This window comes from Furipterus horrens, unplaced genomic scaffold (genome assembly GCF_987537825.1).
Source record: "Furipterus horrens unplaced genomic scaffold, mFurHor1.1.pri manual_scaffold_4, whole genome shotgun sequence".
Taxonomy (NCBI): domain Eukaryota; kingdom Metazoa; phylum Chordata; class Mammalia; order Chiroptera; family Furipteridae; genus Furipterus; species Furipterus horrens.
This window is the reverse complement of record NW_028327174.1, coordinates 102,952,790-102,968,350: the sequence shown is the minus strand read 5'-3', so window position 1 is coordinate 102,968,350 and position 15,561 is coordinate 102,952,790. Positions and strand designations below refer to the sequence as shown.

Below are 15,561 nucleotides of genomic sequence, written 5' to 3'. Positions count from 1 at the left end.
AGGTAGCTGCCCTACCACAATGCCACTGAACCAGAAGCTCTGGGAATGGGGCCTCACTATTCATGTCTTCTAAGCTCCTCCCGGGAATTCCACCTGCCCTACATTTGAGAGCCCTGGGCTAGTAGAATGAACACTAGACTAGGAGCCTTGCTTAGAAGCTGTAGGTTCAGGCTCTAAATTCATCTCAGCCCCAGCTAGCTGTGTGTCTCTGAGTATGGCACTTCCCATCTGGACTTCTACCCACCAAGTAGGGGGCAAGGTCATTGGTTTTAAATTCCTTCCAGATCTTTCTTCTAGGATCTTGTGACTCTTACTCTGAGCCCTCAAGGATTGGTCAGAGTCTTGCTTTTGCTGCTCTTGGACATTAAGTGAGTGAGGCATTCCAAAAATCTAGGCTCCAAACCCAAAGGGCCCCCACCATGAGCAGAGGATTCTGGGCAAACATTTCGCAGAGCTGATTGAAGAGTATCTTGAGCACTTGCTGATGAGGGGGTGGCGTGCTTACTGGGAGGAAGTGGCATGAGCCAGTGGGCGATACTTTCATTTTTAGTGGAATAATTCCCTCTGCTGTGGAGGCCCTTAGGGGCCCAAGGGGGTGTGGGACTCTGACAGCCCTAGTCCTCCTGCAGTACCCCAAGAGCATTTGTCTGGGTGCCACTGGTTCTGTAAACTCCAGAAAACTACCCCTGTGAACCTCCCAGGATCTGGGGATGAAGTCACAATAACATTAATGACCGCTATTTATTGAATGTGCCAAACCTCATGCTAAGAGCTCTGCTTATCTTTTCTCATTTAAACCCCATGAGGTAAGCACCTCTCTGACCATTTGGCATATTGGGGGAACTGGGGCACACAGAATAGATGTGACTTTGCCCAGATCCCACAGCTAGTGTGTAACAGCCCCCAAAATTGAGAGCGCTTAGCTACCCCACTTACTGCCTTCCCAGAAAGGCAGGTACCTTCTTACAGGCTTAAGAGAGGATTTAAGGATGGTACAAGATCACAGGTATTGAAAGCCGCTGGCTCAGCCAGGGCCAGAGTCTGGTCTCATGGCAAAAGGACAGCGAAGGGGCCGAGCTTAGTTACCATCACAGGAGGGGAAGAGTGGAGGTGGTCCGGAGTATGGCTCTGCCCCAGGCCAGCTCCCAAAACCCTCAGTAGATATGACTAAGCTAGGCATTGTGTTCAGTGGTGACAAAGAAACCTCACAGCCCCATGGTCCCCCCGGTAAGGTGTCAACACTATAGATGCTCAGGCCTCAGCTCTAGAGATTCTGGATCTGTAAGTCTAAAGTAGGGCCTGGGCACCTGAATTTTTTATGAGAACCCCCAGTGATTCTGGTAATGAGTATCCAGGGTAATAACCATGTGTATACATTGCTGCTTCCTGATCTCAGTCTAGCTACCCTCTGAGGGATTTCTGACTCCAGCTGTCCCTCCACACAGCCCAGGAGAGCCCACTAGGTCCCCTGACTCCAACCTCTGCAGGCATACCCAGCCCCTCACAAAGGCCTTCGCCCCGTCTCTGATGTGTGCTGGAGAAAAAAGAGAAGCAGAGGTTCTAGGTTTGTGGTCAGGACATTACTCAGAAGGGCAGGGGAAAGAAAAGAGAGCGCCCTAGTTGTGAACCAATAAATAAAGGAAGTTTCTAAAAAGAATTTAAAGGTCGTGTACTAGTTCCAACCCTCTCTCTACCAGGGAAATTGTTGAACATTCCACTTCTGTCTTACGCTAAAGAAGAGACTCAAGGTTGTATCAGCAGGGGAGAGAGAAGTGGTAGAGAGCCCACCGGAGTGTAGCGGGGGCAAGAGGAAGTTCCAGGACTGGGGAGGGCTCATGTTCTTGGAGTAAGTGTAGAGGATAGGACAGGAGGTCAGGGGAGCAGGGACCCCCGAGACTTAAAATAAGTCTCAGTTTACATGTTCAAGGGAAAGCAGGTGAGATGCAGTGGTAGGAAAGCTTGACTTTGTAAGCTGGTGCCTCAAGCCCGTCATGTGGCTGATTTTTCATCATTACAAGGTAGTGTGACTTCCTGGTTCTGGCCTGGCTCTTCCTCCCCCACATAATCTGTTTAATGTCCATTGCTATAAAGGGTTTATTATTTAGCAAAGGCAGCAGCAGAATCAGAACACACAGCTTCCACTTGGGCTGCCCAGACTCCATTTGAGCGCAAAGTGGCTGCAATTTTGAGGCATTTCAGTAACAACAGGGGTGGCAGCCCCTGGCCCAGGAAAAAGTGCAGGTGGCACACATATGGAGAAAGAAGCCATCAGGATGTTTGGCAAAAGCCTTGGAGCGATGGAATTGACTCGGTTCAGGGAAAGTGTGACGCACGTCGTGGCCCAGCCCCAGCAAAGGCGCCCGGGTGGGACTGCACACGCTGTGTGTGGGAACAGCGCAGGACTGGCCAGCCAGGCAGCAGAGAAGGCTGCCAGTTGTGTCACTGAAGGCCGGTTCCTTTATGAAAAGCTATAAACAACGAAAAACATTCTCCTTGGCAAGTGTCTAAAATGTCCTTATGTTTATTCTCGTTACCAAGGCTAACTGTGCATTTTTTAAAATGCCATTTATTTTTGGTTTTTCTAAACAACAACAAAAAAGTAATTAAATACGAACAAAGATTAAACCTCTTCATCTAGTCAGTATTCTCAGGTGTTAGCCAGCTGATGAGCATTAGTGAGCTACGCAGAGGCTCCCACATACAAGAAGGCGCAACTGCTGCGTACGCTGCACGTGGCTGCCGGCTCCGTGCGCACGCGCCTCTGTCTCGCTCTCCATCCCAAGTGCAGCAGCATTATGTATTTCCTTGGGAGTTCCCTGTTGGTTGTTTGAAAAACACTGCCTCCTGCCTCCTGTCCCACTGCTGTAAACTGCAACTTAAATGCTTTGGAGAGTACTGCAGATTCCACAGAAAACTAACTGTCGCTTTTGTGTCTTTTCCAAGGAAACTGTTGGAGAGCCGTTCTATTTGTTGGTGACGACTTTGAACCAGAAAATAAACAAGGGTCCCGTGGATGTAATCACGTGCAAAGCCCTGTACACCCTTAATGAAGACTGGCTGCTGTGGCAGGTTCCGGACTTCAGCACTGTGGTATGTTTGTGCTGAAGCTTTCCACCCGACTCGGAAATAAGTCTGGCTGAGAGTTAGAGGACGGGGTAGGGGCTGGGGCACCACTTAAAACAAACTGATATCATTCCTCCTTGCGGGAGGCCTCATACGGTTAGTCAATTAAAAACAGTAGTTGATAAAATATTAACACGTGTTCACAATAGATTTTAATTACTTGGATTGGGGGAGAAAGCATTATAATGATGCCTAGGGTACTCATCAATTTCCAAAGGTTTTAATATCAGGATTGCTTATAGCTTTCAGCATCGTCAAAGGAAATGCAAAGTACTCCCTATTCAGCACTTATAATTGCAATCAGAATTTCTCAAACGGCTGTGCTCTGGAAGACAATGTGTGAAGATATATTTCAACCAAATTGAGGCCGTCTTATTTTAGAACGATAACATAAGACAAATTCCACCGTCTTCCCCATGCAACATGACACCCTTACTTTATTTTCATGGATTGGTTACAAATGTTTGCTGTCCTGCACTTAATGTTCTGTGATCTCATAGTTATTTTTAGAGGAAAGCTGTAAATCACTGCAGGAAGATGATTGCCTGGCTGCTGGAGGGGTTTGCTCATTTGAGAACTTCCTTTTCACCCATCGCCACCCTGCTCACCCTGTTCCCTTCCAAAAGGGAGAGGTACCAATTTCTTGCACATGCAGGAATTTTAGAGAACCAAGCATGGCCAGTTCCAAAATTACTTAGGAATATTCTGTGCTCTTCTGTTAATAGAGACTTGGGAAAGCGATTGCTGTGTTTTGGTTTGATCTTTAGCTTTATGGAGACTCTGGGCTTCTTCACAATCTCATTAGTGGAGAAGGAGGGAAAAATTACAGTGAGGTTTTGGAATTGCTCTGTAAGGGAACTGAGTCTCCTGTGGCTTTGCTCTGCATGGCGAGTGCTGCATTGTCATTCTAGAAGAATTCATTCCCTAATTGGACAAGGCACCACGTTGCTGTAGACTGCCTTATGGTTATGTTCTCTGGTGGGAGAATAGTCCACAGATCAGCTGTTTCGAGTTCTCAGTTGCTGGAAGATATAGCTCACCCTCCATTGAAGAAGGCCCCATGCGCAACTGCCATCCAGGAGACGGGGAGCTGAGCAGAAAACCAACTGTTATATTTTCTGTCTATACACCGGCTCCATGGGCGAGGCACTGGGGCGCAGTGGTTCTCAAATGTTAGTTTGCATCAGAATTGCCTCGAGAGTTTAGTAAGCAAGGCAACACCCCAAAGTATCTAAGTCAGCAGATCTGGGTTGTGGCCTGAGAGTTTGCATTTCTAAAAAGCTCCCTTAAGGGCCACATATGGAAAGCTATTAGCATAGCGGTAAACAGCCTGGACTTCCAAGCCAGGCAAGTTCAAATCCTGCCTCTGCCACTGGCTAGCTGTGTGATATTGAGCAAATTTCAAAGCCTCTCTGTGCCTTAGTCTCCTCGTCTGTAAAATGGAGATGATGATCATGGTACTTGCCTATCTTGTGGGTGATTGAGAGGGTTAAAAGAGTCTATATTCTGTAAAGCAGTAAGAACATTGCCCTGCACATGTGTGCGATTTAAAGCTTTATTAAATTTAATTCACATCTCTTCAGGCACGTGTTAGAAATGCAGATCCAGGTAGATTAATGCTTCTGGGTCCTTCCTTGGGACTGATCAAATCAGAGGCTCTGGGAATAGAGAACCCCACTGGTATCTTGGAGATCAAAAGATGAACTTGCATCTGGGCCTGTTGTCTCTGCTTTCACTGATCCTGAGTTTGTCTTCAAACCCAGGGCCTTGGTCCTAAATCAGAAGATGTTTGTGCTTTTACTTTGAAACACTTTAAGAGCCCCACGGGCTCCCAAAGGGAAATACTTGCAAGTGAATATAGGTCGGGAATCCAGCAGTAATTTTCTTTCATGAAAACACGAACCTGAACAGGAAGGAGAGGGAAGGAGAAGATGGGATTGGGAGCAGGGAGAAGTCGAACGCCTGAAGCAGCTTTGGAGGTTTGAGTCCCTTTTAATGCTTTACATCTGAACACTTTTTCCCTCTTTCATTTTGAAACATTATTTATTTTACAGTCAATTAAGCCCATGAGTTTCTGATTTGTTAACACTCATCATCAGAGTGTTTCCTGATGTTGAAGAAATTCACGTCAACTCTTGGGTTCTTTTTTCCTTTATCGCCCCTGGGAGAAAGACTAATAGAAAATTATGATTTTAGGTATCCACATAAATCTTGATAAATCTTGCTTTTCGAATGTGGATTTGCGATCAGCTGTCTAGAGTTGAAACTGGAAAAAGAGTGGGCCACTTCTTTCTAGGGGTCTTGTCTTTGAGTGAATTTTAATGCCTTTTATGGGATCTGTCCCAGCCTCTCTTTCATGGTGGGCGATTATACCAGAAGCTCCAGAGAAGGCATATGATCCGGGCTATGCTTTTGTGACAAAATGACAGCAGAAGATCAATAAAAAAAATTTAAAGTTTTTCATTTCCTTTCAGGCAAGTTCCCCCAGCCTTAACCATCACATCTCTCTTCCTCCTCCTCCCACTGTTTCTCACTTGAATTCCCCCCTCCCTGGCATGTACATCCAGTGGTTTGAAGTTCTGATTTTCTAAATTTGCCTGAGGTGGTTTGAGTCATTGAAAACCAAGGTGTGGTGAACAAACTGGAGTGAGAGTGTGTGTGTCAGTTCTTTCAAGAAAGAAAAGTCAAAGGACAATTAAGAGCAGTGCCGCGAGAGCGTGCGGTGGCAGCATGGTGCCCTGGCAGGGACACATTTAAGAAGAGGCCCCCACACTCCTGTTCAGCTAAACGCTGAGAAACACAGCACCTCATATCACAGTCTAAAAATCACGTTTTACATCTCTAAGATTAGGATGTGTTCTCCCTGAGGTGTGGGGTGTTTTCCAGAACACGAAGATACCCTGCCAATTTCTTACATATGAAATTGTTATACTAACAAATGGGCTCCAGGAAGTAACTCTTTGTTCCCTGCAGCCCGGGAGGAAAATTCCTCTGTCTTTCCTCAAATTTAGATAGGCCCCAGAATGACACTAACTCTGGTACCACTGGAGACCATCCTTCAGTATCAAGGCACTGCAGCTGGCGTTCAGTGAGGCAGACAGACCGCCCGACGGTCTCATCCTCCCCAACGCTGGCGTCAGGAGGCTTGTACGCCGCAGGACTCCAGTCTTCCTCCGTCGTCCAGGGATTCAGATTTGACAGCTGGAAGAGGAGTAAACCCTATTGCTCTACGGTTCTTCCTCCTTTGCAACATTTTAGGCATGTTTGCTTTTGTTGCTGGAGAAGCTTAGGCTCTGAGCGTGCTCCGTGTCGACAGAATGATTTCAGGGCAGGTCGCCTGCAACTTCGGAGGAACGAGTGAAGACGAGGATCTGGGTTCCAGCAGAGTGTACCACAGGGGAGAAGGGACATTTACTTCACTTTCAGGAAGAGATGAGAAAAGCCAATAACTCGTAGCGAGTGTGCTGAATTAGCAAGAGGAGGCTGACTTGTAATCAAAATTAAATGAGAAATGGTTTTTTGAACTCTTAAACCCAGGAAATGAGCCTGCCAGTTGCTGTATCTGAGAGAGAGCATCTTGGCAGCCTGGGCAACAGTGTTCCAACAAACATATTATTGCCCTCATTCTCATATCTATGAAAAAAGTCGTTAAGATTATTAGAAATTCTTGAAAAACACATACATGCCTACAGAAATCTTAATGCCTCTACTATGATTCAGTGAAGGTTAATAGCAGCCCACTCCAGCCTGTCTTTTTTCCCCTAGTAGTTACCATTTGGGGGATAATTATGTTTAATAAAATAATTCACATATAGCAGAGCCCTAGATATCTCTAGCAAGAATAGCTAGGCTACATGCTTCCTTTAATACATGGTTCCCCCCAGCAGTCCCCAGCTCCTGGTGTTCCATTTAGCTTGTCCTTTCAGAAGATCCATTATCCCCATAATTAAACAACCCACGGTCTCAATTAAGTCATTCCCTGTTACTTCAGTTACATTCCATTGTTCATTAAATCTTGATGTTTGCACTTCAACAATCTTGTTTTTAATACTCCTATTATCTGTGGAGAAACAGTGAAGTTAATTAATAATTCTTGAGCTTTTTTTCCCCTTTTTCTCTCCACCATAGTGCAAACCATTTCCATTATGACTCGTGATAATACTGAAACCATTACTAACTTCATAGGTAAACAGTTCTGAGCTTCCTGATCAAAGAAGTGAAACCATTTTTTATAATCATTTTAGGTAAGTCATTCCCTGGTTGATGGCAAGCAGTGGAAAATGAAAAATTGACGTTAAGTGAGTGCCTTCAATGACTTTCCTCTTCATTCCCATCTCACATTCATAATCATGGAATTAGAAAATAATGTAGTTACCTAAATACAGGAGTCTTTAATTTTCTTCTTTATGGCTCAAATGTGATGCTATTATTTCATTGTTAAGGATCCTTATTTATACTTGTGCACCTCAGAGAATGGTAACTTTTATAGCAAATCACGATGGAAGAAAAAGGCATTTTTTAGAGTTGCCTTTTCTTGCATTGTCAAAGTCAGCATTCCATTTGGAGTTACTATTACCTAGAGCAGGAATCAGCAAACAATAGCCTATGGACCAAACATGGCCCTGCTGTCTGTTGTTATAAATAAAGTTTTATTGGAACACAGCAATGTCCATTTATTTACTGTTGTCTGTGGCTGTTCCTCCTGAAACTGCAGAGTTGAGTGGTTGTAACAGACCATACAGGCTACAAAATATTAAATATTTACTATCTTGTCTTTCACAGAAAGTTTTCCGCCCCTAATCTAGAGCTTGATATAATAGATAAAAATGAGTAGCATCCTCCCTCCCACCAACCCCAAAAGCCTTGGCCTCTGTCCCCGCCTTCTGGGGACACAGCCATGGAAATGCCTTGCCACTCTCCGTAAATCTGAAACTCATAAAGCACTTTGCCAAAAACAAAGAAACTGTGAAAACCTCATATTAAACCGAAAGTACTGAAATAAATCATTTGGGACTAAATCAGACAGATTCTCACTTGCTTCTAGTATGAACAAATGTGAGCAAATACTAGCAAATTTAGAAAATTTTGTGTGAGGAGTTGCAATTTAAGGAAATTTCTCTGTCAACTTAAAATTTTTTTTTTTTTTTCAAAATGGAAAAGGCCTTCCTCCTCATTATTCTGTTGGGCAAAGTACCATGATCCAGGAAGCCTGGGGCTCTCCATCTTTGGTGGGGACAGGAAAAGGGGGGGGTTGGCAGGCAAGAGCAGCATTGGACGGTGCGTCTGGTTGGCTGTCCCGGGGCTGCCGACTCCAGCTTGAGAAAAACCTCGAATCAGAAGCTTTACTGGGACAAGCACTTCTAACTCCGGGTTCTTGCTGCTTCTACTGAACTTCTGGAAGCGGCTCTTGCTCTGTCCCTCTTTCTCTCATATTCAGTCTTGTATAAAAATGAGACTTCCCTTGTGACCTTTATTTGCCCCTGAAATGAAATTAGAAATGCATTTTATAGGTTTTGTTTAAAGAAAGTAATTAATGGCCTAAAACCTTTTATGACAAAGTCACTAGTTTATAACAAGTTCTTTGAAAATTACTTTCTAGGTATTATAAGGTATTACAGAAAGGATACAGCAACATCCTTGCTCTCATTAGCCAAGAATATGATTGAGGAATAAATAAGGTAGCTGAATCAGCCTTTCCCCCCAAAATGTGGGGAAAATGTCTCTTCCCCTGCTTGTAATTCCTCCTCCCAGTCCCCTGCAGACTTCTTTTTCTACCTCAATATCTGAAACCGCCAAGTTGTGTGAAAGGCCTCTAAGTAAAGCTGCTACTGAGCCAGGAATGTGGTTGTATGTTCAGGCGCTGTGTGGCTTAGTGCAGAAGAGGTGAAGTTTGGAGTCTGACCTTCCTGGATGTGAATCTGGGCTCAGCTACTTTACTCTCCAGCTGTGTGACCTTGGGCGGTCACTCAACTTCTCTGAACCTATCTCATCTATAAACAGACAGTCATGGAACCTAACTTTGTACATTTGTTATGAGATCAGAAAATAATACGTGTAAGACGTCTAGCTGTCCTGCCCGGCATAGAGTAGGTGCTTATTATGTATAATAGTTTTCTTTTTGTTTGGGCTATTTTTCTCGTTAACTTAAGGTCTGCTAAGCAGCAAGTATCTTTTCGCCATTCTTTCTGGTTGGTTATTTATTGATGATGGGGGATGCAGCAAGCTGGTTACCTGAATCCATTGTATTTAAAAGCTTATGTTACTATTCAAAGTGTTACCCATAACTTCTGTATCTGGGCATTTACAACCTATGGCAGACAATATCCCACTGGACAGGTGTGAACAGGAGACCACAATAATAACCCTAAACAACTCTCTGACTAAAGGGGCTGGTTTTGTGACATGCTATGAAAGGGCCCTTCCAGTCTGGTCTTTCTCTGGGTTCTGGGCCAAGCGTCTTCCAAATAGCCTTGCCCTTGTAATAACCCTTCTTTGTAAGAGGCATATTCCTGAACCCATTAGGATGTGATTTCTATTACAAGAAATGGAGACCCAAAATACCTGTGGCTTACGCAACAGAGAAGTTTATTTCTCTCCCCCACGAAGGTCTGGGGTGGCTGCCTCTACTCAGGGACATCCTTGCAGACCCAGGCTCCTTCTCTCTTATTATCCTTGAGTCACCTTGTGGTCTAAGGTGTTTGCTCACCCCCAGCCTCCTTTTACATTCCAGCCAGCAAGTCATAAGCCAGCTGTAGAAATGGGGACAGATGGTCACAAGGTCTTATAAGAAAGCTTCCCAGAGGCTGCGACAGAGCACAGCCATGTAATCTCATTGGCCAGAACTTCACTGCATGGCCATACTCAGCAGCAACAGAAGCTAGGAAAGGTCATCTTTATTCTGGGCAAACATGTGCTCTGTAAAATACCTGTGGGTGTTTCAGACTGAGTGAGTTCATGCCAAGCCAAGGTAAGGAGGCGGAGCCTCCGCTACCAGGCTGTCCATGTCCACCCTGTCTGCCCGGATAGCACTGAATGAGAACCTCAGGCAGATGGGACTTCCCTTCAGAAGTTTATTGCCTTTATTGACCTTTTGGCTTCAAAGGTAAGAGTATGGACATATACTAGTTATGACCATCACCAGCTCTGCAATCGTGGACACATTTCTAAACCTCTCTGTGTCCCAGTTTCTCATCTGTAAAAGGAGAATAATGATAGCCTATGTCATAAGGTTGTTTCTGAGATTAATTTACATATATAAATACACATCATTCACAGCAGCACTTGGCACACAAGAAGCACTCCTTAAGTTGCTGTTATTACATGATCTTATTTAGTAATCCTGTCACTCCTTTGAGATTGGAATGATGAGAATATTATGGCCAGAGATGTTAGATGACTTGCCCCTGCTCCCACAGCAGGAGAGGAGCAGACGAAGGGGGTGATGCCTATGCTCGGGCTCCTCAGCGCTCCTGACCTCCCGCCTCGGATTCTCCATGGACACTTACTGAGGGTGGTAGAATCGCACCTGGTGGCTGAATATTGTTTAACGAATGATGCTTTATGTCTCAAATAAAATGTGAATTAGACAATTCTCTGAGAATAAGGACTATCTTAAGGTGTCTCCTATTCCCAGCCCCTAACAGGGAGGAGGACACAGGGCAAATTCTGGGCACTTGGGTCTTGAAGGGGAGCCGGAGCGTTGGCGGTGGGGAGCAGAGGCCCAGAGTGCGCCTTCTCAGCCAGGCGGGGTGGGGTGAAGAGCGGGAGCCCACTCTGAGGGCCTGACTACGCTTACGCTTTAGGAGACTGCTGTTGAGTAGTATGTGTAACAGCATGAAAAATGAATACAAATCAACTTGTGTCTGAATTTACTCTGAGAATTCCCTGTGGATCCTAGAAAATGTCATTTTACCTTTTTTCCACCCATCTAGCTACAGAGGCAGTGGCAGGTTTACAGTATTTTACATCCAGTTTTTTTTTTCCCTTTTGGTTATGTTTTTAAGAACGTTTATTTCCTATAAAGACGTTCTTTTGTTAAAGACAATAGTGCCCTTTAGGCAGTCACATAATGTTATTTCACAAGTACCTATAAAACTGTTAAACAAGATGGGATTGCTGGAGCTCTGATTAAAAGGTGCTTTCTAGTCATCTCTAACTTTGGAAGCCCGGTGAAACAGCCTAACCGCATCGCCCCCCATGAGGAGACCAGCTGGTGGGCAGGACTCACATCTTCCCCCCCGCCCCCTGCGGAGGCCTCATCTGTGCTGGGCTCTAGCTTAGGGCTTCGCTTACAGCCTCATCTGAGACAGGGGCCCTGGGCATCTGCAGGTGCCACCGACCGGGAGTGCGGCAGGGCCAGGCTGCTGGAAGAGGGACGTGTTGCTGAGTGGTTCACGACACCAGCCTCTGGCTCTGCCACTTAGGAGCTGCGTCCTTGGCACAAGTTACTTGGCCCCTCCATGCCTCAGTTTCCTCACTTTAAAATGGGGATGATAATTATACAACCATCTTCCCCAGGATATTGAAAAGATTTTAAAATGTATGTTTTGAAATGCATTTGGCCTGTTGTCTGGCCCCAGAGGCCTCAGTAAATGTTGCTAAAGAAGGGAGGTGAGGGAGCAGGTTTCTGGCATGAGGCTTTGCCAAGTTGGTTTCTTACAGACAGTCCGCCCAGTAGCTAGCTGCCCTTCTTGCCCAGTGCTCCCTGCCTCCTCTCTGGTCCAGCATTTCAGGCTTTGTGAGCAGAGAGGTATTCTGCATACCTCCCAGTGGGGGACTGGCCCAAACACTGACGTGCTCTGGGAGCAGGCACATGGGGGGAGGGGAGTAGAGAAACTCACACAGGCCACACTGGGAGCACCGCTGAGCCTCAGAGTCCAGGTTCCACTCATCCAGAGTTTTAATCATTTGGTTAGGACTAGACCAAAGGGTACTCCTGCGTAATTGGAAACAGGATTGTAAGGGCAAGGTTTAAAGGCAGTAAAGAGAAGACACACCCCTGAGAAGCCCTCCAGAGTTCAGAAGCCCCCCGTTTAGGTGTCATTGCTCCGTAAGTCATGCCATTCCAAGCGCTCGTGAGCCGGACACCGTTCTAAGGTTGCGTGGTTAATCCAGGTCATCACCGTGGGCACGCTGGGGGGCAGTTACCGTCGTTATTCCCACGTTGCAGGTGAGGAAGCTGAGCTACAGAGAGATCACCCAGCTGGTTAGTGGGGGCTGGGACTGAACCCAGGAGTCCCACTCCAGGGCTGCTGTCCTGCCCACTTTGCTTGTGGGCAGCATTCTCCCTCCGCAACAGGTACTGAGCACAGGGTCAGAGTCCTGTCTGCTCCATACCAGCTGGGTCTCTGTTTCCAAAGGTCGGCACTAACAGTAATGATAATTACTATAAGCTGTATGAAATAATAACTTATCACTATTATTATTAACATCTAGCCCTTCCCAGCAGCTGGTCCTGTGTCAGGCCTTTGACATGCTTGAAGGCAGGTACTGCTATTATACCCACTTGGAAGTCGTTAACCCTAAAGATCCCCATTCTTCACATTATTTATGTTTTCAAGTTTTAAAACATTTTTAGTAATCATTTTACGTTCCCTCATCACAGCCAGGCTCAAAAACATGAAGTAATTGTGCATTTCACATCTTACCCAGGTGCTATGCTAATTACAAAATACTCATAGCACACCTGGGACTCAGTTCCCCCAAGGACCCATAGTAAGAAAACTTGGTTGTTTCAGATGCATTCATTTGTTCTTAGACAAAGGAAACCTGAAATTGCTCTTAAATTCATTTTGAAATATCCCCTAGTTTGGTGTTTTCACACATTCACAAAGGCTGTACTTCCCCCATCCGCCTGATTCTGAGGTCTGGCTGCACCCGGGGATGTTAACTGACAAAATGTTAAATAATGGCATGAAATGTGAAGTAATTAATGCCAGGATAATAGAACAGGGTGGGGATCTCAGTGTTTTAATGAGGACTTGGGAAGCTGTCTGAGGGAAGATGTTGAAAGCGGAGGGAGAGGTGAATGTTACCATAATTAATGCTGCATATTAAAAAATGCCTCTTAAAAAAAAGTAACCTCTTCTGCCTGATCAATACTAGGGACCTTGTAATCTTTCTTGTCACCTGGAACTTCATTTTGGGACTCTCTGGTTCTACTAATCAAAAAGAATCACCAGTCTGCCCTCATCTAATGTGGAACATTTCCAAAATTTTTTTTTTAGTATGAAATTAGAAATCACCATTTTTAGAAAATTTATGAGTATATATATTTTACTCTCAGACATATTTATTCAATGCTGACTCTATAATGAGTTTTAACTTTCTGTTTTCCTTCCCATTATCCCTGAAAAGAATGGATTATGGCAAAAAAATTTAAGTAGTATAATGCAATACGGTGTTTGCTAATGTGCTGTCAGAGGTATTAGTAGAACTTGCCAAGGTTTGTGTCTTTTATGAACACCTTTCAGATTGCAGTTATCTAATAGACTTGGAAACCTGTTTATATTCTTGCAGGCATTAAACGTCGTCTTTGAAAAAATCCCAGAAAACGACAGTGCAGATGTCTGTCGGAGTATTTCAGTCAATGTTCTTGATTGTGATACTATAGGCCAAGCCAAAGAAAAGATTTTCCAAGCATTCCTCAGCAAAAATGGCTCTCCTTATGGACTTCAGCTGAATGAAATTTGTCTTGGTAAGGTGATGCCCAAACTATTTTGTCCCAGTCCCCTGAAAGGCACCTCTGCTACCCCCACCCTCCCTCCCTTCTGCCTGCACAGAAGCTTCCATCCAGTGAAGCTTATCTTGACTGTTATTCCCAGCGGGCACGCCTAGAGGCCAAGAGACTGCATTGCTCTTCTGAGAGTACCATGGTTCTTCCTAGGAAGCATAATTTTTCAAAGGCACTGTTTTGCTTTGTTTTTAATATTATGTATTATGTTTGTAAATCAGATTCATGAGATTGCTAGCCCTGAGACTGAATGGATTCACCTTGCATCAAGAACTACAGAAAGGTGTAAACCCCATGCCCTCTGAATGTGTTGCGTTTCACATTGATTTGTTTGTTGTGATACCGACTGTGTCATTAGTGGGTGGCTCAGACTCTCAGTGTTAGCTCCAGCACGCTCAAAAGGTCATCTTCCTCTCTGCTAATCTCATCCTGCATTAAGTATATCCTCCATCCTCCCCCAACACGAAGCGGCATCTGCTATGAATTCATTTTCGGGCTCTATTGGTGTACTGCAAAGGAGAGCATATGCGTGAGCCAACTAACAGGGCTCTACTTCACGCAAATGTTCATCAACATTTTAAAGTTGAGCTGCACACAGGCCTCGCAAGAGACTGTCATGGGATTTTATAGCAGATAATGGGACAGGCAGGAGAGTAAAATCACATCGGTGACAGACAGCATAACAAGGTTCATCTCCCCTCCCTGTGCTGTTGTGGCCTCCACTATGCAGGCAATTAAAGTCATCCCGCTCTACCCTCCTGGTCAAACCTCTTGCTTAAAAGGCCATTGAGAGAAGCTGGGGGCAGGGTCTGGCAAATTGGAATGAAACCATGTAAATGTGTAGCCACAACCTGACGCTAAGGCACTGCTCCTCTGCCTCTCTCCAGGTTGTTACAGAACCCCTGGGCGGCTCCAACTGAAACAGAACCCACGGGCTCTTTAGTTAGGGGCCCGATTGCCCGCCGCCAGAATCATAACTCTCAATACCAGAGTTTAGTGAAAAGAAAAAGAATTGTTTATTTAACAGTTATATAGATTTAGATTATTTGCGGATTTCTGCCGTTAAGTCTTATGTTCTTTAAAGCACCCACAAACACATATCCTTGCCTCCCCCTACCAAACCAAACCAGGCTAGTTTTAGGAAAGTTAGAGATACCGTTTCCCTACTTCCTAGACACAGTTCAGCTTTACCAGTAGCTGCCAATCATTCAATTCTGATTGGGGGAGGACTTGTCTGTGTTAAAGTACTTGCCAGTTTTTAATCCAAAAACCTTGTGGATTCTCGGCCTCCTTGTAAACTGCATGGAGTTTTTCCTTCTTTGTAATCCGCATCAAGAACCCAGTTCTCAAAGACACATGGTCAGTCTGGTTAAAATGTCTGCGGCTTATTTATAAATCCCTGACTGCGTCCTGTGACACAGTGGGCATGGCACTCAGTTCTGACCATTCACAGAACCTCACGCAGGCTCTGTGTGCTCTTTCCATACCACCACCACCACCACCACCACCCCCCACCCCCGTCCAAGACCCCTCCCATCTCCTTGAGGCCTTGGAAGCAAACAAACCATTTGTGTAACAAAGACACCAGCCACCAGCCACAGGCATGTGAAGGCATTCCGAAAGCTGCTTCCTTCTCCCCAACCCCCAGCCGCAAGCTCTGGGGGTTTTGGGACACCTCTTTTCTGTAACAGGGTGGCTTTCATTGG

The 15,561-nt window shown here is 45.2% G+C and overlaps 1 protein-coding gene across 1 annotated transcript in view; it reads left to right on the top strand.

The window, feature by feature from the left end:
- The window catches only part of PLXNC1 (plexin C1), a 151,299-nt gene that overhangs the window by 110,583 nt on the left and 25,155 nt on the right, over positions 1-15,561 (top strand). Inside the window, exons 21-22 of the mRNA XM_090273873.1 lie at positions 2,944-3,090; positions 13,642-13,819. Coding sequence (XP_090129999.1) covers positions 2,944-3,090; positions 13,642-13,819 — 325 coding nt within the window. The remainder of the gene's footprint in view (positions 1-2,943; positions 3,091-13,641; positions 13,820-15,561) is intronic.